General features: G+C 41.3%; 1 protein-coding gene across 2 annotated transcripts in view; it reads right to left on the reverse strand.

Moving 5' to 3' along the window:
* Positions 1 to 27122, reverse strand: part of NELL1 (neural EGFL like 1) — an 874935-nt gene that overhangs the window by 738476 nt on the left and 109337 nt on the right. For both annotated transcript variants that reach the window (XM_030864871.2, XM_030864870.2), the window contains exon 4: positions 6422 to 6592. In XM_030864871.2, coding sequence (XP_030720731.2) covers positions 6422 to 6592 — 171 coding nt within the window. The remainder of the gene's footprint in view (positions 1 to 6421; positions 6593 to 27122) is intronic.

The following is a 27122-nucleotide window of genomic DNA, read 5'->3' on the forward strand; positions in this document are numbered from 1 at the left end:
GGTGAAAATCTGGCTAAATTGTATTCATTTTCAATATGATACTTTAATATCTTTTCTATATGATGGTATATGTTTATAGTACTTCATGATGCTGTGTGTTCATATAGTAGCTTGAAATTTTCTAAGGATTTTGCACACACTCTCTTGCTACATTCCTACAACAACCATATGGTAGAAGAGTTACTATTACTCCCATTTTACAGATGCAAGCAGAGTTTCTGGCATAGGGAGGGAGGAAAGATTAGAGGACAAGACGATGGGAGGAATCTTCAAAGAATGTAAGACACAGATTTCCTGATTTCATATCCCTGCATCACTGCATTTAAGTCACATTTTATAAATGGCAAAACCAAGACAAAGGTCCAGCATTCGCTACAAGTTTAGGTTAGACCACAGAGCCCATATGCCTGGTCACTTGGAGAACAGCTTTTCTTCCCCTGTCCTCCCCTCCCCTGTCATATTTCCTTCTCTGTCTCTTCCTGCAGGCTTTCTCTCACCGCCAACTTCATCCACTCACCCATACACACTCTTCTCTCACCAGCACTATAAGTGGCTGTGTAATGCTTATAAGATGAACCTCATTCTAAGCCCAGTTCTCATATGACTGGCATGGAATCACATCACACAGTGGCAAAAACTGTAAAGCTGCAGAAATTGTCATGCATTTTCACCTGGGATGGTAAGAAATTGAGAGGCTATTCCATGTCCCCAGGAGCTCTTTCTCCTGTTGTCTCCAAGACCTGATTGTCTCTAGCAGAAATCTAGCAATCCATCGTGCACTTACAACATCCCTTGCACTGTCGCCTTGTACTGTTAGTTAAATTTACACGTGGGTTATATCCTATCTTCCTAGCTTGCTCGTCATCTCTTCCTGGACAGAAGAGCTGGTGCTACCGGGTTAGCTGGACATGAGGCATATGCTGGATTCTCAGTTTTAATTTTGATGATGAGTTGTGTGCACGTGTTCCTGTTTGTGAAGTAAATAATCTGTCAGTAGGAGAAGCAGGAGACTGAGAATCTTGGCCTGGCTCCTTTGGAAGCGTTGGCCTTTGATCTTCATCTCTTAATTTCCCCCTCCTTACTCTAGTGCAAATGTTTGTATCAAAGAAAGTGGAGTACATTATACGTGACTTAACTACCTTAAGGAATGTGTGGTTTAATAATATGATGTTTGTAAACACTTTAGGAGCTCTCTGGAAAGAAGATGCCGTGTCACCATATTTCATTATGAAAAACCTAGAGATACAAACAGATGCTCACATCCTGAAGTTACTCTGAAATATTCAAGAGGAACCTTGAATTACTGACTTGTTCAGTGATTTATAGAAAGTTTATTTTCCTGGTTCTGCATGTTCTTCAAAATCAGTTGTACGGAAACACTGAATGCGCTCTGCAGTGAATAAATAGCGTGCGTTAGAAGTAAAATCTAAATATGTTTACTGTCTAGAATATAATCATTGACGGTCAGAGTGACAACTGGCTGCAGGTGTGTGTGTGTGCACACGCGCTCTGTCTACCTGTGCACATCTGAACAAATGAGGTGAGAGTTCAGAGCTCCATTACAATGGGACTGTGTAAGAGAAATTTTTGCAGCAGTGAGGCAAGAGGAGGTGGGATTTGCGTGGGGAGACCTGCATATTGCAGAAAGTTCTGGCTGAAGGCTGGATACGTGTACCATTTGAATGGAAAACACTTTTAAGTCCATTCCTCCACTGTCACTTCAAGACCAAGATGCTGGGAGTAACGCTTTTCAGTTCTCTCTACTGCTCAGCTGCTTTTATGAGTTGTCAGAACAGCCTGTGCACAAGGCTTCCATCTGAGTCCACGATTTTTCTGATATCCAAGGACCAGGGGCAATCACTGGGGGGGCCCTGGTGGCTTCAGAATTCAAAAGTACTGGACAAATAAACCATGGATTTCCTGATGGCAAGAACTCCTAATGCTTTGTATCTCCACAGCCTGGCAGAGATAGTGTGTCCAATACTTTCATTGGATGGATTGATTGAAAATTAAGAGGTACCAAATAAAGAGAAGGAAAGAAAATCCCTTTTGTGGTGAAAGAACTCTTAGGCCCTGAATTCCCAATGTCAATGGATTGTGGGCTTTGAGTAATGGGGAGAGGCCACGGGGTGAGCCGAGAATGCAGCAGGGGAAGCTGAGGAAGATTAGTTCAGGCCTCCTTCTCAGCTTTGTTGGCAACTATTATTACCAAGGCAGCTAAAGAAAGACCTAAGGCAGTGGAGATAATCAGGCTGACCACCCAACTGAGTGGTTCCTTTTATGTTTCTAGCTTGAGGTGATCTGCTACCCACACTCTGGGAGTTTCTAACTAGGCCCAGCTGAACAGCTGAAGCAGGGAGAAAAGTGTGTCTCAATAGCAAGCAGAAAGTGTTCACCTACCAACTAAAATAGCGGTCGCTTTTCTTGTGACAATTTGTGTCATTAGGTCTGAAAGGGCTCTGTTTCTCAATTCTAAAAAAGGTAGAAAATCCTGCTACATTCCAGTTCCTCAGAGCAAAAGAACTGCCTGGCAATCTTCTCTTCCTGATTTCAAGTGTTTTTATGGTTCCTGGACCTTCTGTAGATTCTCTCTCCTGGGAAGACTTCCTGGCATGGTTATAACTTTGTCTTGGGAAGGACATGAATTTCAGAGGCAGAGAAGAGAGAAGACAAGGCTGGGAAGTTAGATCCTGGTTCACAGTTTTGGCTCTATGCTTTTCATGTTATGTGATTGAGACTGAGTTACTTACCATCTCGGAGCCTTTCTAATTCCAAATCTGTAAAATGGGTCTAATGAAATTGCCCCCACACCACATGGCCGTCCTAAGGAGTATTATACTTAGCACATTAGCTGGCCTGTGGTAGATGTGCAACAATAGATGGAGGTCCCTTCCCTTATGCCAAGGCAATGGGTTCCATTAGTAAGATTCCACATCTTACCCAACAACTCCAAAGACTGGCAATATAAGACAAGGGGAGAAAAATACTAGAAATAAAGAACAAACTGCTAACACTGAGTCTGGCTCTTGCCTTGCCTCATATTCTAAGTCCAGTGACAATAGTCCCTCCCGTTGGAACTGAGGTTACATTCTATTTCTGCAATCCTGCTGCTGCTAAGTGGCAGCTCTAGGATTTGGTTTTTTTTTTTTTTTTTTTTTTTTTTTTTGCGGTACGCGGGCCTCTCACTGCTGTGGCCCCTCCCGTTGCGGAGCACAGGCTCCGGACGCGCAAGCTCAGCGGCCGCAGCTCGCGGGCCCAGCCGCTCCGCGGCATGCGGGATCCTCCCGGACCGGAGCACGAACCCGCGTCCCCTGCATCAGCAGGCGGACTCTCAACCACTGCGCCACCAGGGAAGCCCAGCTCCATCATTTTTAAATGATAAAAATAACAGCCTGAGTGATGCATTCATCTATGTAAAGCACTTAGCACTGTCACTAGCACAGTCAACACTCAATAAATATTATCTATCACATCACCATTTATCATCTACCCAGCACAACTCTAGCAGGTGACAGGTTGAGAAAAATAAGACAGTGTAACTTTAAGGGTAAAGGAATCAAAAAGGAAGAATCTCACGGCAGTATGAAATACATAGCTTAAGGAATAAAAATCAGCCTTTCTGAATTCACTCTCTGTGAGGGTGGCCTAGATGAGTAGTAGAGCAGCATCTTGATAAATAGACCAGAGCTTCTGCCACCCTAAAATCAACCAGTGCTGGCTAGCAAGAAACTTCTGAAGAAGATATGTTTATTCCATGTAATAGACACTAGCCCACCTTAAACTTTCCTCCTCCCTACTGGGGATCTGCTTCAGGTACTTGGATTTCCAGGGTCCCTCACTTATTTGTTGCAGCCCAGCCTGTCCTCCAGCTTCTACCCACCCTATTTTTTTTCAGCGGAAAGCACGAATGCAGTCCCCCACTACCACAAACTATGCAGTCGAGTTTCCCACATTTGGGGAAACCACAGGTGCCCCCTCTATTTAAACCACGGGTTTTCAAACGCGAGTCCATGCACCAAGGCTAACCTGCCTGCCTAGGAACTACCCGGAGAGCTTATGAAGAATATGGTTCCACCCTCAGAGAATCTGATCCACTAGGTCAGAGATAGCACCCGGTTACTCATATGCCTTTTATAGGTTCCCCAGTAATTCTTAAGTGTACTCAGGTTTGGGAACTCTGTTTCTAGACTTTTCCTACACCAAAATCAAAATTTACCTCCTCTATGGCCCAGTCGTTCCCAGCCTCTCTTTCCCTAACCTATCTAAAAAACCCATTTGTGTTGGGTCCATAAATCATTAACTGGCAACAACTTTATGCTTTCCCTCCAAGATCTTACATAAAAACATGTTATGTCATGAACCAAAGTATAAAAAGTTTCAAGAGAAGGGAAATAATATTTAGAATCTCCTCAATCCATTCCATATAAATGGGGCTGACCCTGAAGTATACTGTGGGTTCCAGCTCTCCTGTTCTCTCCCTACTTTCCTGGTAGAGAGGCCAGGATATACAGTAAATGAAAGTTTGGAGACAAAGAGACACCACAGATGTGCAGAATAAATAATAATAGAACAGTAACAACCACCACCACGTACTGGGTGCCAAAGGCCAAGCACCACCCAAAGCACCTTATGTGAATTATCTCTTCTAACATTAGCATCTGTGAGTATGTGCTAGTATTAGCACTCCCAAAACTGGGATGAAAAGATATTAATGTGCCCAAATTCCCACAGCTAACATGGCTGAGGATGGCAGGGGAGACTATTTCAGAGGGACCAGAGCATTTTGCAGGCAGGAAACCTTCGATTAGCAGAGACATATCCTCTCTCCTCTTTTGCCTCTTCTCTAGAGAGGAGAATATGGGGAAATAGAAGATAAAACTTTTGAAAAGAGGAAGCAAAAAAATTGCAAAGCAAGGAAACAGTGGTGTCTCCAGGACTTTTCATTTGGGAATTACTAAACGAGGCCTTTGAGGCTCCTTTCTGGCCTATGGCATAGGGGGATATGCAGGACCCTTCTTCTCTCCCATTGGGGCAGCATGAGTGGTGGGTAGGGGGGAGCAAGCGTGCTCCCTGACAGGCCACTTTAGTTCTAGAGAACTGAAAGAGCCAATAAGCTCTTGAAGGTGGAAGTGGAGTTAGTGACTGAGGGCTGGCTTTACCCAGACTGCCCAGCCCACGGTAAAAAGGAGTTTATGGTTTCTATGGAAACGTGGTCCATAGGCACACACATTACATCTAGTTGAAGCCACGATTCTTCAGAAAAATCCAGAAAGTGCCCAAAACAGATGACATCAAACTGTACCAAGACTCACTTTAAGATGGCGGGACTTCCCTTAAACCTGACACTAGTTTCTATTCTCTGCCTCTCCAGGTCCTCTTCTAAAAAGAGACTGCGGAGCTGGAATGGCAAGTACATTGAAGCATCATCTCATCAGAAATGCCTGACCTTGGATTATGCTTCCTTCTACTGGGTGCCGGAAGGGAGGCTGTCCCCAACATGCCTGTACCTTATCCTGGGCCCAAGAGAACAAGTTCTGTGGCCAAACAATCATTTGAACTTTGACAGTATCATTAACAAAAACCAACAATTCATAGCTACCTTGCAGCACCAAAAATTCTCTATAATAGGACTCAGATCACTATCCGTAAGGACTTTCAGTGGGTTCTAGAGAAATCAAAATATTCCCCTTGACCACCATCATCCAGCTGTCCAGCCACAAGTGATCCAATAGAGACCAACAGTGTCCTTTCTTCAGCTGGCAGTCAACCTCCCTGCCCAGGGACGGACACAGGAGCCAACATCTCCTTCTCAACCCAACCTACAACCTCCTGTGAAAGCCCCGACTTCAAAATAGTCCTCCCATCCTCTGACAAGCTGGGAGGCTCATTCCTCTGCAGAGGATAAATGGCATCAATTCCAAAAGATTCAAAGAACAGCCTCTTTAAGAAGTTGCCATTTGGAAAAGATATTTAAGCAAAGCTGTGCTTGATGAAGTCGAATAGGATTAGCCGCTCCACTAGCACCGCCTTCTCAGATTCAGTCGAAGGTAGACCAGCTCATTCGCTTCCAAGTGGAACGAACTCAACAACAATATATCACACTTAACTGTGATCACAGCTCCATGGAATTCCAGCTAGTACCTGGAGTACACCGAGGTGCACTTAATATTCCCCCATCTATAATCAACCTTTTGTACATTTCTTCCTAATTGCCGGATATGTTTCCATTTTAATGAACTGTTTTCTTAACATATTACAGATGGTCATTCCAGCACGCCTAATGGCCCATTTTGGTATGTTAAATGACGATTAGGGTCCTTTGGTTTGTTTCCCAGTAAGGCTTGGAGGGGGTTCGCTTTATCCCTTCCCCATTGCTCAATTTCAAGGGCACAATCACGAAAGATCAAAGGCAAAGTCATACCTGTTGCAGTCGACGTGGAGCAGGAGATGGGAGGCACTAACTGATAGTGCGACCTTGTGCCACTGTCCGTCAGCCATCCGGTACGGAAGTGCCTCTGTCCTGGGCTTGCCGTTATGTATGTAGTGGTATCGAATCTCATCCCTCAGACCACTGCTCTCCAGTTCGAAATAGCTGTATGTAAAGAACAAAAATGTGTTTTATTTTACACAGCCATCATCAATCCTCATGACTTACTACCAGGGTTCCCAGAATCTAAAATTAGCTCAGCTTGACCCAAAGAACCACAACCCACAATCAATTGTACGGTATGGAACCCAATACACCTTTTGTCTGGGAGCCCTCACGGTGACAGCTTGAAGCCCTGAAATGGAGACTGAATGATCCGCTGTGAGTGACAGGCCACAAGCTAATTAGCAAAGCTTGGTGCAGTGTCGCTTAAGCATAGTTCAGAATGGAAATAAACTGTCAGAGGAGAGATGAGTAAGGCTTTTTTCTTTTTTTTACTTCCCTCTGGACAAGAAGCTATAAGTGAAGAACAACTCTTAGATAATCAATAGGGGAGCAAAGTTTGAAGCTACTCACATATGTGTCAGTATTTCAAAATTTCATGGAATGAAACATACAATTAAGTGTTTCTTTCCCCAGATTGTTACCTTCTTTTTTCAGACCCATGAAAAACTTTGAGCACCACCACTGCAGTCTGCACTTTAGTCATAAAAGGCAGCCAACTTTGGGACACTCCCCAGTCACACACCAGGGCTGATACTTTCACGGTTGGCAGGCCTGCTTCGTCTCCTACGTGGCCCTTCTGAAATGTGTCACCATGGTCATCATCAACACAGGGCCCAATCTCACTGCCGAGCACTGCACTAGGCATTTAACATATACTATCTAATCTATCACTCACGGAAAACTGTAAGACTGATATTACCCCTTTTGAAATATTAAAAAGAAAACAGCTGAGATTCCGGAATTAAGTAACGTACCCAAGCCAGGATTTAAACTCAGGTCTAGATGTGACAGTCTACGTACTTTATACCAGTTTGGTGCCCATCCCAGAGGCACAGGACAAAGTACTAAAGATGGCCTCAACTGGCCCTATCTCCCAGCAGCTTATTCATACAGACAACTCAAGGACTACTCGCCTAGACAGATAATCAGGTTCAATCCCAAGATCTGCAAGGACCTACTGCTTCTCCTCTAACCCGCTGAGTTGGCCTGACCCCACTATCCCGGGCACATTTAATCCAGAACATAAAATGCATCTTCCATGAGGACTGAGATTAATATATCACGAAACTCAGCCTCTATTATGCATAACTTCCAAATCTCACGTCACAGATGAAAACAAATGCACATTTCTTGCTCATCTTTCACAGAGATCTTCCCAAGAGAGCACTGCAGGGGAAGCAAAATCAAGCCCAGCCTCTGACTATCTCATTTGCACTATACAAAGAATCAGGCCCAAGATGACAAATTGAAAATGTTACTTATACTATTGCAGCCGACTCCTGGGCCCAGGTACATACTTACTAGTAATAATATAATACATATTTTTTTAAGACTACTAAGGAGGAAATCCCTTAATATAGAAGACATTCATTTTAAGAGAATTTCCCAATTTTTTTCTAAGCAGCCAGAACACTGGAAGGATCGAACAATCAGAAGACTTAAAAGGTCAGGAAAACCTTAGAGATTATCTAGTCATTCATTAATTTATTCGTATCATGACTGAACACATAGTGAAAAGCCAAGATAGGATTTAAAATACAGATCCTGTTCTCAAGATGCTTTGAGAATAGTGAAAAAGGAAATAAAATGTGTGCCCCTCCCTCCAAAAAAGCTAGAAATTGGCCTAAGAGAAACAAATGGGAGGCAAAGCTGTCATTTTAAAAGTGACTGGCGGGCTTCCCTGGTGGCGCAGTGGTTGGGAGTCCGCCTGCCAATGCAGGGGACACGGGTTCGTACCCCGGTCTGGGAAGGTCCCACATGCCGCGGAGCGGCTGGGCCCGTGAGCCATGGCCGCTGAGCCTGCGCATCCAGAGCCTGTGCTCTGCAACGGGAGAGGCCACAAGAGTGAGAGGCCCGCGTACAAAAAATAAAAATAAAAGTGACTGGCATGTGCTGGAAATGGGCCAAGTGCTTTCATAAACATCTCAATTAATTTCTTCAAGGTAAAGATTATCATCACTATTCTACAGATGAGTTCACAGATGATCAGAGATATTAAGTACCTTGCCAGAGACCACACAGCTCCTGTATGGAAAAGCAGTAGGACCTGACACCTGAGACTGTACCAAGATCAACACATCATAAGAACACTTTCAATCACTTTATTTTGACCAACAAGCTACTGCTGGGGGAAGAGACATGACCTTGAAAAGACCTCAATCAATGACAATCAAAAATACTCCAGATAACTTGAATCATTAAAAAAAAAGAAAGAAAAAGAGAGGCATATATATTTAACAAGATTTGATCATTATTCCTGGGGTTATGGCCTCAATGCTCAATGTATTATAAACAGATCTTTAAAGATCATTTTGCAATGAATTGGAGTAAGTGGGTACCCTTGGGATAATCACAAGTATACAGTTATGAGAAAACAAATGTGCCCCAATGTTAGGCAAATGGATACTTGTGTCTCGGGGTAAAGTATCTGACAGCATCATGCACATATACAAAAACTTCTGTATCTCAAACAACTTGGGTGAAAGTCAAGATGATGTGTTTAATTTAAAAAAAACCAAACAAACATGTCAGAGTTGAGAACTGCTTACAGGTGACAGTAATTCCCCAGCATTTCTGGCCTGCAGACAGGGCCAAATCCTGTGGCCTGAGAATGCTCTCAGGCAATTAAAAAAAGAAAAAAAAAAAGTTGGATAACTGCAGAAGTGGCCCTAGAGATGACAAAGAAACCAAATGGCTAAGTGATTTCTGGATAAAAGTGTTTCATGAGGGACTTCCCTGGTGGTGCAGTGGTTAAGAATCCGCCTGCCAGTGCAGGAGACACGGGTTCGAGCCCTGGTCCGGGAAGATCCCACATGCCACAGAGCAACTAAGCCCGTGCGCCACAGCTACTGAGCCTGCGTTCTAGAGCCCATGAGCCACATTACTGAAGCCCGCGTGCCTAGAGCCCGTGCTCCACAACAAGAGAAGCCACCGCAATGAGAAGCCTGCGCACCGTAACAAAGAGTAGCCCCCGCTCCCTGAAACTAGAGAAAGCCCGTGCACAGCAACGAAGACCTAATGCAGCCAAAAATAAATAAGTTAATAATTTTTTTAAAAGTGTTTCATGAGTGCTGGGAAGGGAAAAAGGCAGGATTTCCAGGCAGTAACCCTCTGCTAATACAGATGTACGGCTTAGTCCTGAAAGCAACATGGAGGAGGTGGCCATTCGGCCTGACAGTGCTTGACTGTAGCCTAAAGGGTAGACTCATGATTTGTAGTAGAGTCTTGTTACTCAAGGATGGTCCACTGACCAGCAGCATCATCACCTGCGGAAATTCAGCTTATGGGGCCCCAATCAAGACCCACTTGAGTCAGAATCTGCATTTCAATAAGATCCACAGATGATTCATGTACACATTAAAACTTAAGCAGCACTGTGGTAGAGTACACCAGGTGTCGCTTTACTTCCTGGCCAACTAGTCATGGTAAGGAAGGAGATGTTATGAGCAAGTAAGAGCCATGTGGTGCTGGCAGGGAAACGAAGGCCACTGGAAGAGATGGTAAGCCAGTGTCCAGTGAGCTCTCTGCCCCGAATGCTTTAGGGTCCTCCCAGGAGTTTGCAGGGAGGGGCAGCTGTATGGGTGATAACGTTACCAGCCAGATTTTGTGAGCAGCAATTCTCCCCTTAGCCTGGGACCTCAGCCAAGTGTGCTGTTCTACTGAACTGTCTCGGCTCCCAGAAAAACCTGTGCATCCTTCAAATATTTGAAAACAGCAATGACAGTCACTACAAAGTGTTCTCTTTCAGACCAAGCATCCCCAGCTCTCTCTTTTATACTCCTGTCCCCCACCCAGACTGAGTCCTTCCTGGTCAAGGATGCTGTCTTAACTACTCTTTGCAGATCCTTCCCCAACTCGGTCACCACGATCTACTTATGGTAAAATGGATCAGCTTCCGCCGTAAATACAGCATCCGGGAATAAAGACTCCTCCTCTGGGCTGTACACAATTCTGACTGCATCCTAACGCTTACACTGACTTCCAAACGTCTAATACTACAAGTCGTTTGATACAAGATGCTATGAGGGTGAATCATTCCCATCCTGTATTTACATAGCTCAAGTTTTTTCAACCTAAGGCCTTGCTTAAGTGCTAGGCAGACCCTATCCAGAATCAGCATGAATAATTCTCCAAAGCCCACCCTTGAGTATTAATCAGTTACTATGAACTGAAGTCAAATTTCACAAGACTGCCTGAATCCCATGCTATATTCATAAATAAAATGTAGGAACAATAATTCCAAATGACATAAATAGGTTAAGATCAACAAAGTTATTTTTATTAAAATATTTGGCATTTTCCTGAAAACATACCACGGAATCCATTTCTTGAGAATATTAGATAGACCGACAAGATAACTATACACACTCAAAAGTTTGAAGTGGTTATTGCTGGATGAATGTGTTTCTTCCATATACTAGGATGAAAACAGCAAAAGTTAATTTTAAAATGGTATCAAGAAATTCCCTGGCAGTCCAGTGGTTAAGACTCAGTGCTTTCACTGCTGTGGGTCCAGGTTCGATGCCTGGTCGGGGAACTAAGATCCCACAAGCCTAGTGGCACGACTAAATAAATAAATAAATAAATAAATAAAATAAAATGGTATCCAGTGCTAATTCATTAGTAAAGACAGAAAGTTTCTAAGCAAAAGTCTCTTTTCCAGCGATTCCACAAGGATATATATTGACTATTGGAGAAATAACTAACATCCCCAAAGAGCTCCAGAGTCACTGTAGCACTGGCTTACTTTCCAACAGCTCTCCTGTGCCCCTGAACAACCACCTCCTGGAAGTCTGGGTGGGGAGGTCACAGCAAAATGGATTTGGGAAACAAGGCCACTTCTACACAATGTGTGTCCCTGGCAGGGTTACTGGGACAGGGAGAAAGCCAGGCAGGCCACTACCTACTTTCTGTAAAGGGAAACAAATCACAGGTATAGGAAGCACCTGTGTGGACCATTCCCCCAAATCCGGAAAAATATCAAAGATGATTAAAAGAAAAATTTCCTAGCATATGGTCTAGAATTTTGTAGGACCTCAGGAAAGGTTAATTCTACCTTTAACAATATAGCTAATACTTATTTAATAATAGCCAAGCAAGACTCTTGGGCATATATCCAGAAAAGACGAAAACTCTAACTCGAAAAGATACATGCACCCCAATGTTCATAGCAGCACTATTTACAATAGCCAAGACGTGGAAGCAACCTAAATGTCCATCGACAGAGGAATGGATAAAGAAGACGTGGTGTGTATATATATACACACACACACCCCCAATACATACATATATACAATGGGATATTAGCCCTAAAAAAGAATGAGATAATGCCATTTGCAGCAACATGGATGGACCTAAAGATTTTCATACTAAGTGAAGTCAGTCAGACTAAGACAAATATCACATGATATCACTTACATATGGAATCTAAAAAAAAATAATACAAATAAATTTATTTACAAAACAGAAATAGACTCACAGACATAAAAGTCAATCTTATGGTTATCAAAGGGGAAAGGGAGGAGAAGGATAAATTAGGATTTGGGGATTAGCAGATACAAGCTACTATACATAACATAGATAAACAAGGACCTACTGTATAGTACAGGGAACTACATTCACTCTCTTGTAATAACCTATAATGGAAAAGAATCTGAAAAATAGATGTATCTATGTATAACTGAATCACTGCTGTACATCTGAAACTAACACAACATGATAAATCAACTATACTTCTGTTAAAAAATAATAATAGTCAATACTTATGGTGCTTATTACCAGAAAATGATTATAGGTCTTTATATTTCATATCAAAATAATCTCTACCGCATCCTATGAGGTATTTATCTATTTGTTATTTGCTTTAACAGACACTTCCACAGCACTAGGTACCAGGCACTATTCTACAAATATTTACTTATTTAATCTTCACTGCAACCTCAAATATTACCAACTATTACCATCCCCATTTCATAGAAGATGGAACCAAGACACAGATTAAATAACTTTCCCAAGGCTACACAGCTAGGTAAGAGCAAAACCAGGATTCCAACGGGGAACAGTCTGGCTCCACGGTTCCTGCTTTATGCAGCCTCCCAAGTCCACGCTTTTAACCACTACCTCACTTTACAGAAAAGAAATTTAAGATCTGAAGCTCGTACAGGTGACAGAACTATGACGTAAACTTCGGTCTGACAGACACCAAGTGGATGCTCCCAATGGCAACATTACTTTCTACTGTGTAATGAGGCTTCAAGTATATTACCTCTAATTCTGCCAACAATCTTCAATGCCAGTAATTATATTCCCATGAGAAGTATGGAAACTGAGGCTCAGATGAGAAAATGCCTTGCCCCAAGTCACATCAACTCCTAAGATTTAAATCCAGGTCTGCTGAATTCCAGAGCCCATGTTGTTTCCACCACACTGTGCTCCCCTCCAGATACAGTGACATGACCCTATCAGGGTCAGAGGGCAAGTGAATTCAGGTAGCCCCCATCCCTGGTCCCCATGATGCCACGGCATCCCCCATTTCTCACACCATGAGGAAATCATACATGCACCCCAATGTTCGTAGCAGCACTATTTACAGTAGCCAAGACATGGAAGCAACCTAAATGTCCATCGACAGATGGACTCAAGTGCAAGCCCCCATTCCTCACAGTATGAGGAAATCATCATCTACGGAGAGAAATGTTATAGCTATTCCTAGAGAAGCTCTTTTCCCTCTCCTGGCCCTTTGCCCACCGCTAGGATAATGAAGAGAAGAAGCCAAAAATACCAGGAAGGTATATTATGTCCTACCTCAGGCCAGGGGCTCAAGGACTATGTGTACGGAAAAGAGGCAATGGCACAATTTTTAAGTGAATAATAATACAAAGAGCACTGGCCCAAGGATACCAAGATGTGATTTCAACCTTCAGTCTGCTATAGACAAGCCATGTAATCTTTGGTAAATATGTCTCTGCCTCTCTGTGCCCCGGTTTCTCATGTCTGTTAAAGAAAGTGGTTAGATCTGATCCACAGAGCCCTAGGATTCTTTGGAAAAGCCTTAGGGGCTAGCACAGAGGAAAAGGATGGGGACACAACCTCTTTTTAACCAGAGCAGCTTCACTCTTACCTGTTATATAAATTGGAGTTTCCCATAAGTTTGTTTGGATGAAAGCAATCTCCTTCCAAACACCATGAGGAAATCATGGTGTCAACAGTCTTAAACCACTGAACTAAATAATCTTTAATAACCTCAGGTCTAAATTCCTACAATTCCAATACTACTTTGCAAACTGATATACTTTAAAAGAAACTGAATAATTGGTTGCTTGGTTAGTTTCATTCTACCCTTGACTTTTCTGGCAATGCTTAGGTTCAGGTTCCTTAGCATCCTGGGGGATAGAGGACAGGAGACGGCAAACATGGCAAATGTAGCAGATGTAGCTAATATTCACACCTTGCCTTTCTCCCTGGACACACACCGGACTGTGTTTCTCAGTGCCCTTGAGTCTAGGGGGGACCATATGACTAGCTAGCTGTCACCAACAAAACATGAACAGAGGTGATATGAATGACCAACACTAGGCAATTAAGAGAAGGGTGTCTTATCTATGCCAGTTGCGGAGGGCCTAAAAGAGGATTCAGAGCCCTTAGTGGGTGGTGGTGTCATTAGATGGAGTAAGTCTGGGTCCTCAAATGACTGCAGGAACACCATTCCTCCCATAAGGACTAAACAAAAATAAAGCTGTATTGTTACTAATCCACAGAGATTTAGAGGCTATTAGATTACCTTGACTTATTAATGAGAAATACAGCAACATGAAACTGAGGAAAGGTAAAAAAAAACTGAGAAGTAACCATGGACATGAAGCTATTGCTAGGCTATAAATAGAAAGGAGGGACAGGAGGCATGAATACAGTCATCTCCAGTCCTATATAAGATAGATAACCTGCATTGTATGGCCTAATATTCTGTTGGGCAAATGATATCTTCCCAAAAATAGTCACAATGGTATCGCCCATCTCATGTGGTCTTCTACAATGCAACCGTGACTTGTTTCCAATTGAAAGGAGGGATCTATGTCCCCTCCCCTGGAACCTAGGTAGGCTTCTCAGTGCTTTAAGGGCAAAAGTGATGCCTGATGACTTCCAAGACTGGATCATAAAACACGGTGCAGTTTCTATCTCATTTGCTAGAACACTTGAGCTTGAAGATCTGAGTCACTGTGTAAGAACCCTGACACCCCTGATGCCATCATGCTGTAAGACAGGCCAGCCCAGACTGGGCAGACTACATCTAGGTACTCTGGTCAACACCTCCAACTACCAGGATAGACCCCAGCCAGCCACCAGTAAAAATACGAGACATATGAGTGAAAACCCATCCAGATGGTTTCCCCAGCTGCCCACTCTTCCCAACTGAAGCCACAAATATTGTGGAATAGAGACAAGCCATCCCTCTCTGGATACTGTCCAAAGTCCTGACCCACAGAATCTGTGAACGCAGTAAGTTTGGGGATGACCTGTTACTGAAACTGGAACACTCTAACTTCAGGTATACAGGTCTTACAACTTTAAAAATTGAAACTATCTTTTAGGTATGTGCCTACTAAATGCCTGGGGCCACTGGCCACATGATCAAACCTCAAAGTGCCAATTTTCTGCTTACAGCCCCGCAGACTTATAACTATGCATTTTCTTCCAACATAAAAAATGGAATTCTGCCCAGAAAATGCAATGGAAACAGTATCAATAAATCATATCTTTTAAAATGCATCATTTTCAGTAGCTATTTAAAGAAATAAATACTGAAGGAATACATTGGTATCTTTCTCACTAACCCTTTTTTTTCTTGTATCAGGTCCCAACATTTTGGCCTCAAACATCATGTTCAGTGAAATGAAGTGGTCACCTCGGTGGTCCTTTTATAAATCAGGTATCTTCTGTGGGTTCTAGCCCCAAGTTCTCTTCCAGTCTATAAAGTTACCAAGTTAAAGGATACTAATTTATCTGGACAAACTTCCATTAATACCAACTTCTGTCTCCTTTATTCACAGCAATGTGTGTAGTAGAAAGAGGACAGACACCAGAAAAAACATGCCTAGTATATACGAGGGGCTTCAGAATCTAGCCGGCTTGTGTTCAATCCCTGACGCAGCCATTTAATCCCTGTGTAAATGTGGACAAGATACATCCTTTCTCTAAGCCTCCTTTTCTTCAACAAGTAGAAAATAATATGCCTCACAGGTTTCTTTTAAGGAAAAAAAATGACATAACATTTGGAAGTCACCTTACAAAGTGCCTAGTGTCCACTTATTTCTTTCTGCAAACATGGAAACAAACAGCCTCATAGAAGGATGATGCTGATGAAAGAGTCCACATCCTGCTTTTTCTCAGAAAGAATGTTTCTCTGCCCTCCCTCTTCCCTTGTTTAGATTTGACATGATTTTATTTGCAGTTGTAAACTTACACATTACTTCTGTACTCGATCCTCTTAGCAAACATCTAGCAAGAAATTAATGGTGACAGCAACTACAAACTGCCTCCATTATTGAAAATAAAACATTTATGTGAAATGAAATGTAAAAATCAGGTTCTTTACCCCTATTCACAACAGTTCCGTGACAGTCTTAAAAATCATGGGAGTAGGCATGCTATTCTTAATGAAGGAAAGGCTGGCTTCTAACTTTCCCAGATACGGAGAACCAAGAGAAAAGACACGGAACCTTGGAAAGCTAAGATAAAAATTTTAATTTAAAAAGATTAAAAAGTTCACAGCTACCGATGAGCTAACAAAGGAGAGAACGGCTGTCAGCATTTGACTAAAGGCCTCCAAATACAGTCAAATATAAATATTTATTAAGCAACCCAGCGCAAGGTATGGAGCTCAGAACCACACAGCTGTATCTTATCTTAAACCTAAGGTATAGCTCCAGATCTCCAGGAATTCAAAATTAAGATGTTTCTAAATAGTAACAGTAGTAGCTGTAGTAATGGTCAACACAAATATAGTACTTTCTAAACTTCTAAAAACTTCCTAAAGACTTTAAAGAGAACGAATATTACTGTTCTCAAACAAGAAATATAAAGTCTTCAGTTTTCTTAACTCTACTGAATTTTTTTATTTTTATAGTTCAAAAATAAGTATCTTAAGGGCTTCCCTGGTGGCGCAGTGGTTGAGAGTCCACCTGCCGATGCAGGGGACACGGGTTCGTGCCCTGGTTCAGGAGGATCCCACATGCCGCGGAGCGGCTGGGCCCGTGAGCCATGGCCACTGAGCCTGCACGTCCGCAGCCTGTGCTCCGCAACGGGAGAGGCCACAACAGTGACAGGCCCGCGTACCGCAAAAAAAAAAAGTATCTTTGAGAAGATAAACAAAATTGATAAACCATTAGGCAGACTCATCAAGAAAAAAAGAGAGAAGACTCAAATCAATAGAAATAGAAATGAAATAGAAGTAACAACTGACACTGCAGAAATACAAAGGATCATGAGAGATTACTACAAGCAACTATACATCAATAAAATGGACAACCTGGAAGAAACGGACAAATTCTTAGAAATGCACAATCTTCCGAGACTGAATCAGGAAGAAACAGAAAATATAAACAGACCACTCACAAGCACTGAAATTGAAACTGTGATGAAAAATCTTCCAAAAAACAAAAGCCCAGGACCAGATGGCTTCACAGGCGAATTCTATCAAACATTTAGAGAAGAGCTAACACCTATCCTTCTCAAACTCTTCCAAAATATAGCAGAGGGAGGAACACTCCCAAACTCATTCTATGAGGCCACCATCACCCTGAGACCAAAACCAGACAAAGATGTCACAAAGAAAGAAAACTACAGGCCAATATCACTGTTGAACACAGATGAAAAATCCTCAACAAACTACTAGCAAACGGAATCCAACAGCACATGAAAAGGATCATATACCATGATCAAGTGGGGTTTATCCCAGGAATGCAAGGATTCTTCAATATACGCAAATCTATCAATGTGATACACCATATTAACAAATCAAAGGAGAAAAACAATATGATCATCTCAACCGATGCAGAAAAAGCTTTTGACAAAATTCAACATCCATTTATGATAAAAACCATCCAGAAAGTAGCCATAGAGGGAACTTACCTCAACATAACAAAGGTCATATATGACAAACCCACAGCCAACATCGTCCTCAATGGTGAAAAACTGAAACCATTTCCACTAAGATCAGGGACAAGACAAGGTTGCCCATTCTCACCGCTCTTATTCAACATAATTTTGGAAGTTTTAGCCACAGCAATCAGAGAAGAAAAAGAAATAAAAGGAATACAAATCAGAAAAGAAGAAGTAAAACTGTCACTGTTTGCAGATGACATGATACTATACACAGAGGATCCTAAAGATGCTACCAGAAAACTACTAGAACTAATCAATGAATTTGGTCAAGTAGCAGGATGCAAAATTAATGCACAGAAATCTCTTGCATTTCTATACACTAATGATGAAAAATCTGGAAAAGAAATTAAGGAAACACTCTCATTACAAAAAAATAAAATAAAATACCTAGGAATAAACCGACCAAAGGAGACAAAAGACCTCTATGCAGAAAACTATAAGACACTGAGGAAAGAATTTAAAGACAATACAAACAGATGGAGAGATATACCATGTTCTTGGATTGAAAGAATCAACATTGTGAAAATGACTATACTACCCAAAGCAATCTACAGGTTCCATGCAATCTCTATCAAACTACCAATGGCATTTTTCACAGAACTAGAACAAAACACTTCACAATTTGTATGGAAACACAAAAGACCCTGAATAGCCAAAGCAATCTTGAGAAATAAAAACGGAGCTGGAGGAATCAGGCTCCCGGATTTCAGACTATGCTACAAAGCTACAGTCATCAAGACAGTATGGTACTGGCACAAAAACAGAAATATAGATCAATGGAACAGGATAGGAAACCCAGACATAAACCCACGCACATATGGTCACCTTATCTTTGATAAAGGAGGCAAGAATATACAATGGAGAAAAGACAGCCTCTTCAATAAGTGGTGCTGGAAAAACTGGACAGCTACATGTAAAAGAATGAAATTAGAACACTCCCTAACACCATACACAAAAATAAACTCAAAATGGATTAAAGACCTAAATGTAAGGCCAGAAACTATCAAACTCTTAGAGGAAAACATAGGCAGAACACTTTATGACATAAATCACAGCAAGATCCTTTTTGACCCACCTCCTAGAGAAATGGAAATAAAAACAAAAATAAACAAATGGGACCTAATGAAACTTCAAAGCTTTTGCACAGCAAAGGAAACCATAAACAAGACGAAAAGACAACCCTCAGAATGGGAGAAAATATTTGCAAACAAAGCAACTGACAAAGGATTAATCTCTAAAATATACAAGCAGCTCATGCAGCTCAATATCAAAAAAACAAACAACCCAATCCAAAAATGGGCAGAAGACCTAAATAGACATTTCTCCAGAGAAGATATACAGATTGCCAACAAACACATGAAAGGATGCTCAACATCACTAATCATTAAAGAAATGCAAATCAAAACTACAATGAGGTATCACCTCACACCAGGCAGAATGGCCATCATCAAAAAATCTACAAACAATAAATGCTGGAGAGGGTGTGGAGAAAAGGGAACCTTCTTGCACTGTTGGTGGGAATGTAAATTGATACAGCCACTATGGAGAACAGTAAGGAGGTTCCTTAAAAAACTAAAAATAGAACTCCCATATGACCCAGCAATCCCATTACTGGGCATATACCCTGAGAAAACCATAATTCAAAAAGAGTCATGTACCACAGTGTTCACTGCAGCTGTATTTACAATAGCCAGGACATGGAAGCAACCTAAGTGTCCATCAACAGATGAATGGATAGAGAAGATGTGGCACATATATACAATGGAATATTACTCAGCCATAAAAAGAAAAGAAATTGAGTTATTTGTAGTGAGGTGGATGGACCTAGAGTCTGTCATACAGAGTGAAGTCAGTCAGAAAGAGAAAAACAAATACCGTATGCTAACACGTATATATGGAATCTAAAAAAATAAAATAAAAAGGTTCTGAAGAACCTAGGGGCAGGACAGGAATAAAGACACAAACGTAGAGAATGGACTTGAGGACATGGGGAGGGGGAAGGGTAAGCAGGGATGAAGTAAGAGAGTGGCATGGACATATATACACTACCAAATGTAAAACAGATACTAGTGGGAAGCAGCCGCATAGCACGGGGAGATCAGCTAGGTGCTTTGTGTCCACCTAGAGAGATCGGATAGGGAGGGTGGGAGGGAGATGCAAGAGGGAGGAGATATGGGGATATATGTATAGCTGATTCACTTTGTTAGACAGCAGAAACTAACACCATTGTAAAGCAATTATACTCCAATAAAGATGTTAAATAAATATCTTTTCAGGTACTCAATATTTCCCTTCCATCCTATGCTCCATCTTCCCAGCCCCAATCACCCCTCACAGGCAACCACTGTTAACAGTTTCCTGTGTATCCTTAAAAAGTTTTTAAATAAACGTTTTAACAATAGTCAGATTTTCAGAAAAACTGCAAAGATACCACAGAGGCCATATATAACCCATAGCCAGTTTCCCCTATTATTAACAACTTACATTCATATAGTAGGTACATTTATCACAATTAATGAACCATACTGATACATTATTATGAACTAAAGTCTATGTCTTAGTCAGACTGCCTTAGTTTTTACCTAATATCGTTTTTTTGGTTTTTGGGTTTTTTTTTTTTTGCGGTACGTGGGCCTCTCACTGCTGTGGCCTCTCCCGTTGCCGAGCACAGGCTCCCGACGCGCAGGCTCAGCGGCCATGGCTCACGGGCCCAGCCGCTCCGCGGCATGTGGGATCTTCCCGGACCGGGGCACAAACCCGCGCCCCCTGCATCGGCAGGTGGACTCTCAACCACTGCGCCACCAGGGAAGCCCCTAATACCCTTTTTTTTATTCCATGATCCCATCCAGGATATGGCATTACTCAGTTATCATGTCTCATTAGATTCCTTTTACCTGTGACAGTTTAGACTTGCCTTTTGACCTTGAGAATTTTACGGAGTACTGATATTTCATAAAATTTCCCCCAACTGGGATTTGTCTAATGTTTTCCTCATGCTTAGACTTAGGTTTGGATTTTTGGAAGGAAGGCCACAGAGGTAAATTCTCATACCATATCAGGGAATCATACCATCGATCTGACTTATTACTGTTGATATTAATCTTGCTGTTCCCCTACCTGGCTGAGTAGTGTGTTTAGTGTGTTAGGTTTCTCCACTGTAAAGTTACTCTTCCCCCTCCTCCCTATCCATACTGTGTTCTTTGGAAGGAAGTCCCTCTGTGCAGTCCACACTTTAAGGAGTGGAGAGTTAAGCTCCATTTCTTTGAGGGAGGAGCATCTACATACATTATTTGGAATTCTACTGCAAGGAAGGTCTGTTCTCTCCGTCTACTTATTCAATCATTTCTTTATAACAGTAAATAAATAACTCATGGGTTATCACTTTATACTTTGGGTTATTATCCAGTATTAGTTTTCTTCGTCCTTAAATTTTTCCAGCTTTAGCCACTGGAAGTTCTTTCATTTGGCTCCTATGCCCCTTAAACATATTCCCATCATTTGTGGTTTCTTGGTTTTGTTTCATTTTGAGCACTTCCTTGGTTTCTGGTACTACAAGATGCTTAAGCCTTATCTTATGTATTTTCTGGCCCAGTCCTAAAATCAGCCATTTCTGCAAGGAGACCTGGTTGTTTTTATTGGAGAATGGTTTTGAAACCAAGATCTGAGCTCTTGGTGTGCTCATTACTACTGGGGTACTGTTGCTTTTAGGTCCTCTGTGCTAATAGAAGAAATACATATATATATATATATATATACACACACACTGGTTATTATACCACATATCCATAAATATTTCTACATTATCTATCTGCATGTAAATTAAGCTAAGCACGAGTTTATATTGATGTCAAACTTTAATGCACTACCATATGGATCATTCCGGTCTCTTCCCCAGAGTTATCTGTATGTAACCTCCCACAATCCACCAGCCATTTACTTAATTATTCACGTCTAGCATACATGCATAGTGATTGCAGAATTGTTAACCCACACCCTCATGTCAACAACTTTCAACTAGAGTGAAATATCCATATACAGTTCCCTTGGCCTTTAGTCTTACAGGCTCCTCTTGTTTCCCAAGTTACTAAGGTCAGCAACTTTTTCTCCAACTCCCTTTTTACTGAGGTTGTTTCACACATTTGTAATACAGCTAGATTGTTAAGTCACATTCTGCATTCTATCCTAGGATCCCCTGAATAGTATTTTTAAATATGCATACGTTAAGGTTCACCTTGGTGCCGTAAATTTCTATGAGTTTTGACAAATGCACAGTGTCGTGTATCTACCATTAGAGTATCATACACAATAGCTCCACTGCCTGTAAAAGTCCTCTGTACTTTACCTATTCAACTCTCCTCAAATCCCTGGAAATCACTGATCTGTTTATCACCTCCTTTTTTTGCCTTTTCCAGAATATCATATAAATGAAATCATACAGTATGTAGCCTTTTCAGACTGGATTCCTTTACCAGGAATATTAAATATGCATTTAAGATTAATTCATATTTTTGCATGACTTGATAGTTCATTCCTATTTTAGCACTGAAGAGTATCCCATTATATAGATGTACCATAGTTTACTTACCCATTCACCTACTGAAGGGTATTTTGGTGCTTCTTTTAGGTGATTATGAATAGAGCAGCTTAATAATATTTGTGCGCAGGTTTTTGTGTGAAAATAAGTTTCCAAGTCAACTGGGTAAATATCTAGGAATGTGACTGCTGGCTTGTATAGTTAAGACTGTGTTTAGCTTTGTAAGGTATTATCAAACTGTTTTCCTAAGTGGCTGTACTATATTACATTTCCCCCAGCAATGAATGAGAGTTCCTATTGCTATACATGCTCATCAGCAATTGGTGTTGTCAGGTTTTTTGGATTTTAGCCATTCTAATCAGCATGTAATGGTATCTCATATTTAATTTGGATTTCCCTAATGACAATGATATTGAGCATCTTTTCATATGCTTATTTGTCATTTACACGTCTTCTTTGGTGAGGTGTCTGTTCAGGTATTTGGCCCATTTTTTACCTGGGTTGTTTTTGTTGGGTTTTAAGAGTTCTTTACATATTTTGGACACAACTTTTTTTAACAGATGTTTTGCAAATATTTCTCCCAATCTTACTTTTTTCATTCTCTTAATAGTATCTTCTGCAAAGCACAAGGTTTTGGCTTTAGTAAAATTCAATTTACCCATTTTCTTTCATGACTCATACACTTCATGTTGTACATAAAAACTCATCACCAAACCCAAGGTCATGTATATTTTCCCTTTTGTTTTCTTCTAGAAGTTTGATAGTTTTGCATTTTACATTAAGGTTTATGATACATTTTGAGTTAATTTTTGTGAAAGTGGTTAAGGTCTTTATCAAAGTTTTGTTTTGTTTTGGGTTTTTTTTTTGCATAAGGACGTCCAATTGTTGCAGCCTCATTTGATAAAGACTATCCTTTCCTCCAGACGTTTTTATGCTATAAAACCAAATATGAATATATTCTTTTTTTCCCATTTTTCTAACATTAGTGGTAGTATACCATCCTTACAGTTCTACACTTTCACTTAATGTAACAAGAGATCTTTTCATACACAGAGCTTCTTTATCCTTGCAGTTTTCAATTGTTATTTGAAACATACTCCCACTCAAAATTAAAATCAATGACTTCTATATAGCACAAATCCAGACTACAACTAGTTAATGGTCCATTTCCTCAAGGCTAGGCAAGGTTTACATGGCATGAAAGCAGAACTGAAAATCATATGCAAGGGATGGCCCTCAGTGTTAAGTAAGCAGGAAGCACTGAGTAGTATGAAGACCTTTGATATACACGCCTCCCTGCAAGGAATCTACATGCCACTTGAAGTAAAAAAAAAAAAAAAAAAAAGTACAGAAAAACAAACAATACAAGCCTGACATTTAAAGAAAGGGGAAAAAGTCCAGTCTTGAATGGTGATCCAGGAAAGTTTCAAGAAGGCGGTAGATGAGAACTATTAGACTGGAGGGAGAGGGGCAAGAAGATGCTTCAGGAGGGAAAATATCCTCCTGAAGGATAGAGTCCATCCAGCCTCCCAAAAGAACTTGTGCCCTTCAAAATTAATCAATTTTAACTGCACTGACAGAATTCCTATTATATTCCCCATCTCCATCAAGCCTGCTTAAGGGCTGGAGAAGCTTCCTGGATACCATCATCCTGAAGCTGACTTTATCTTCATCCTTGATCAGCTCAGACCACCCAGGCATCTGGGAGGTAGAACCACTGTAAAATCAGCATCTCTTAAAAAGTGCTCTATAGAGGGCTTCCCTGGTGGCACAGTGGTTGAGAGTCCGCCTGCCGATGCAGGGGACACGGGTTCGTGCCCCGGTCCGGGAAGATCCCACGTGCCACGGAGCGGCTGGGCCCGTGAGCCATGGCTGCTGAGCCTGCACGTCCTGAGCCTGTGCTCCGCAACGGGAGAGGCCACAACAGTGAGAGGCCCGCGTACCACAAAAAAAAAAAAAAAAGTGCTCCATAGAATCTAAGGTGCGCATAAATCATCTTGTTGGAATGCAGGCTCTGATTCAGTAGGTCTGGGCCGAGGGTTAGGATACTGCATTTCAAATAGGCCCCCAGTGATGCTCCTGCTGCTGGTCTGCCCGCCACACTATCTGTAGCAAGGTCATCACAAGATGAGTGTGGCTTTTAAGATGCACACGTTGGACTAGAAGTAAAAACTCCTGAATATTAGGAGATTTGGATTTTTGTATCCTCATCTCTGGTCTTGGACACAGGATGCAAGAGAAGGCGATCAGAGACTAACTCATACGTCCTTGGAGTTGGAAACCGTGACCAAAACTTTCTCTGAAATCACAGAGTGTTTACTGGGCAACTGCTTTTCAATACTAAGAAAGCTTCAAAAGTCAAATCTCCTAAAAAGAAGACGGAATAATTGCTTTAAAAATCAGGAATTTCACAATCACGTAAAATATATCCCTGACTACCTTGAAGGGAATGCCTTTGTGCACGGAATGCTTTTGTGCACGGAATGCACGGAAATGCATTTGTAAAGATGCCTCCCTTTCCATCACACCAAGAGGCCAAGAAAAACTCTCTTTTCATGCTAAGAACGTCCTTTAACGGAAGACCTTACAATGAAATATAAAAAGAAATTCTGCTGGCTTACTTAGACCACAAAGAAGTTAGACGAGCAAGTCGGATGAAGAAAGAAGCTGGAGAGAGCCATGGCGTCGAGACAAGACAAGGTATTACCGAGAGATGGCTCCTGATCCTATGCCTCTGCCTCCTTCCACAAACAGGCCCACCAGCAACCTCCTCAGCCCAGTGACTCAGAAGCAGTTTCTCACTTGTGGCAGGGCAAAGACCTTTAAATTACTGCTTCCTTTAATTACAAAAGGAAACATAGAAACTTTACAGCAAAGAAAACTCTCATTCTGCACTTTAACCAAGTGATCAAGGTTAACACGACCAGTAACAAGACATGTCAACATCAGGAACCCCTTGACAGGATGGCATGCCTGGAGAAAGCATCACATCATTTCTATAGTAGTCCTGTCCCCCTCAAAAGGGTTACCTTCATAAAAAAGAATGAAATAATGCTATTTGCATCAACATGGATGGACCTAGAAATTATCATACTAAGTGAAGTAAGTCAGAGAAAGACAAACGTCATATATCGCTTATATGTGGAATCTAAAAAAAAAAAAAAAAGATACAAATGAACTTATTTACAAAATGGAAACAGACTCACAGACATAGAAAACAAACCTATGGTTACCAAAGGGGATAGCAGTGGGGAGGGTGGAGAATAAATTAGGAGTCTGGGATTAACATATACACACTACTATAAATAACATAGGTAACCAACAAGGACCTACTGTATAGCACAGGGAATTATATTCAATATCTTGTAATAACCTATAATGGAAAAGAATCCAAAAAAGAATATATATATATAACTGAATCACTTTGCTGTACACCTGAACTAACAACACTGTAAATTAACTATACTTCAATTTTTTAAAAAGGTTAAAAATAAAAAGGCTTAACCATGAGAAAACGTCAGAAACTCAAACTGAAGGGTATTCTACAAAATAACTGGTCAATATTCTTCAAAAATGTCGAAGTCTGAAAGGCAAGGAAAGTCTGGGAAACTGCCACATTTTGGAGATTAAGTAGAAATAGTAACTAAATACAAAGGTGGGATCCTAGATAGGATCCTGGAACAGGGAGGGGCAATGGATATTAGTGGAAAAACTGATGGAACTCAAATAAGGCATGCAATTTGGTTAACAATCCTACAGCTATGTCAATTTCCTGCTTTTGATCATTTTTCCACGGTTACATAAGAGGAAGGTAAGTGAGGGATATACAAGACCTCTGTACCATTTTGCAACTTCCCTCTAAGTCTAAAATTAGTTTGAAAGAGAATGCTAAGTTACTGTTTACTGTAAGTACTGTAAATAAATTACTCCCCCAAAACACAGAGCCAAGGAGGCCATACCAATGGTTGACATCGCAACGGAAGATTCTGTGACATTTTCTGTACTTGGGGAAAAGGAAAGACTGGATCCTCTAGGCATTCTCTCTTGACTGCTTTTCCCCCAGCAAGATCTTGGCTCATGGCTGCTCCTTGTCTCCCCCAGGCACTGGATCATTCTTATAATAAATCAAGGGACACAATCAACTCACTCTGGTTCCAACTGTGAAATCCACCTTCTACCTGTCAAAGTTGCAAAAAGGTGAAATCTTAAGAAGAATGGCTAGGAAATGAGCTGCTGAAATTGACTGAAAGGGACTTTCCGGGAAAAAGAATGAGAAGACAGACAGCAAGAGAAAGAAATTACATGTTCTCCCATCCTGCATGAGACGGGATGGGTATCTGAGAGCAAGGAAGGCCCAAAGACATACAGAGGGCAGAAGTTAGCAGACCACTAACTACTGGGGAAAAGGAACCCCAAAATAGTTCCATAAAGCCCTCATCTCCAGCCATCCTGAGCAAAATTTGAGTAGGAACAAGGCCTCAACTCTAAACCTTGGAAGAGAGCAGTCAATGGTTCCTCATCAGTCACTAATATAATGACAAAGTTACTATTATTAGTAGTTCTTTTATGGGTCTTTGGTGTTTCCAAGTTAGATGTAGAGATCAGATTTCCAACATGACTGATTTTAATAAATATCCCAAGAGTAGAGCATACAAGATAGAGCCAGACATTAAGAAAAATTCAACCCATGCCCTTTGGGCTGAGAACGGTAAGCACACCTGTATGATAATAATAACATCTACCACCACCACCAATGACTGAGTTCCTACTATGTAG

Source organism: Globicephala melas, chromosome 8 (assembly GCF_963455315.2).
Source record: "Globicephala melas chromosome 8, mGloMel1.2, whole genome shotgun sequence".
Lineage (NCBI taxonomy): Eukaryota > Metazoa > Chordata > Mammalia > Artiodactyla > Delphinidae > Globicephala > Globicephala melas.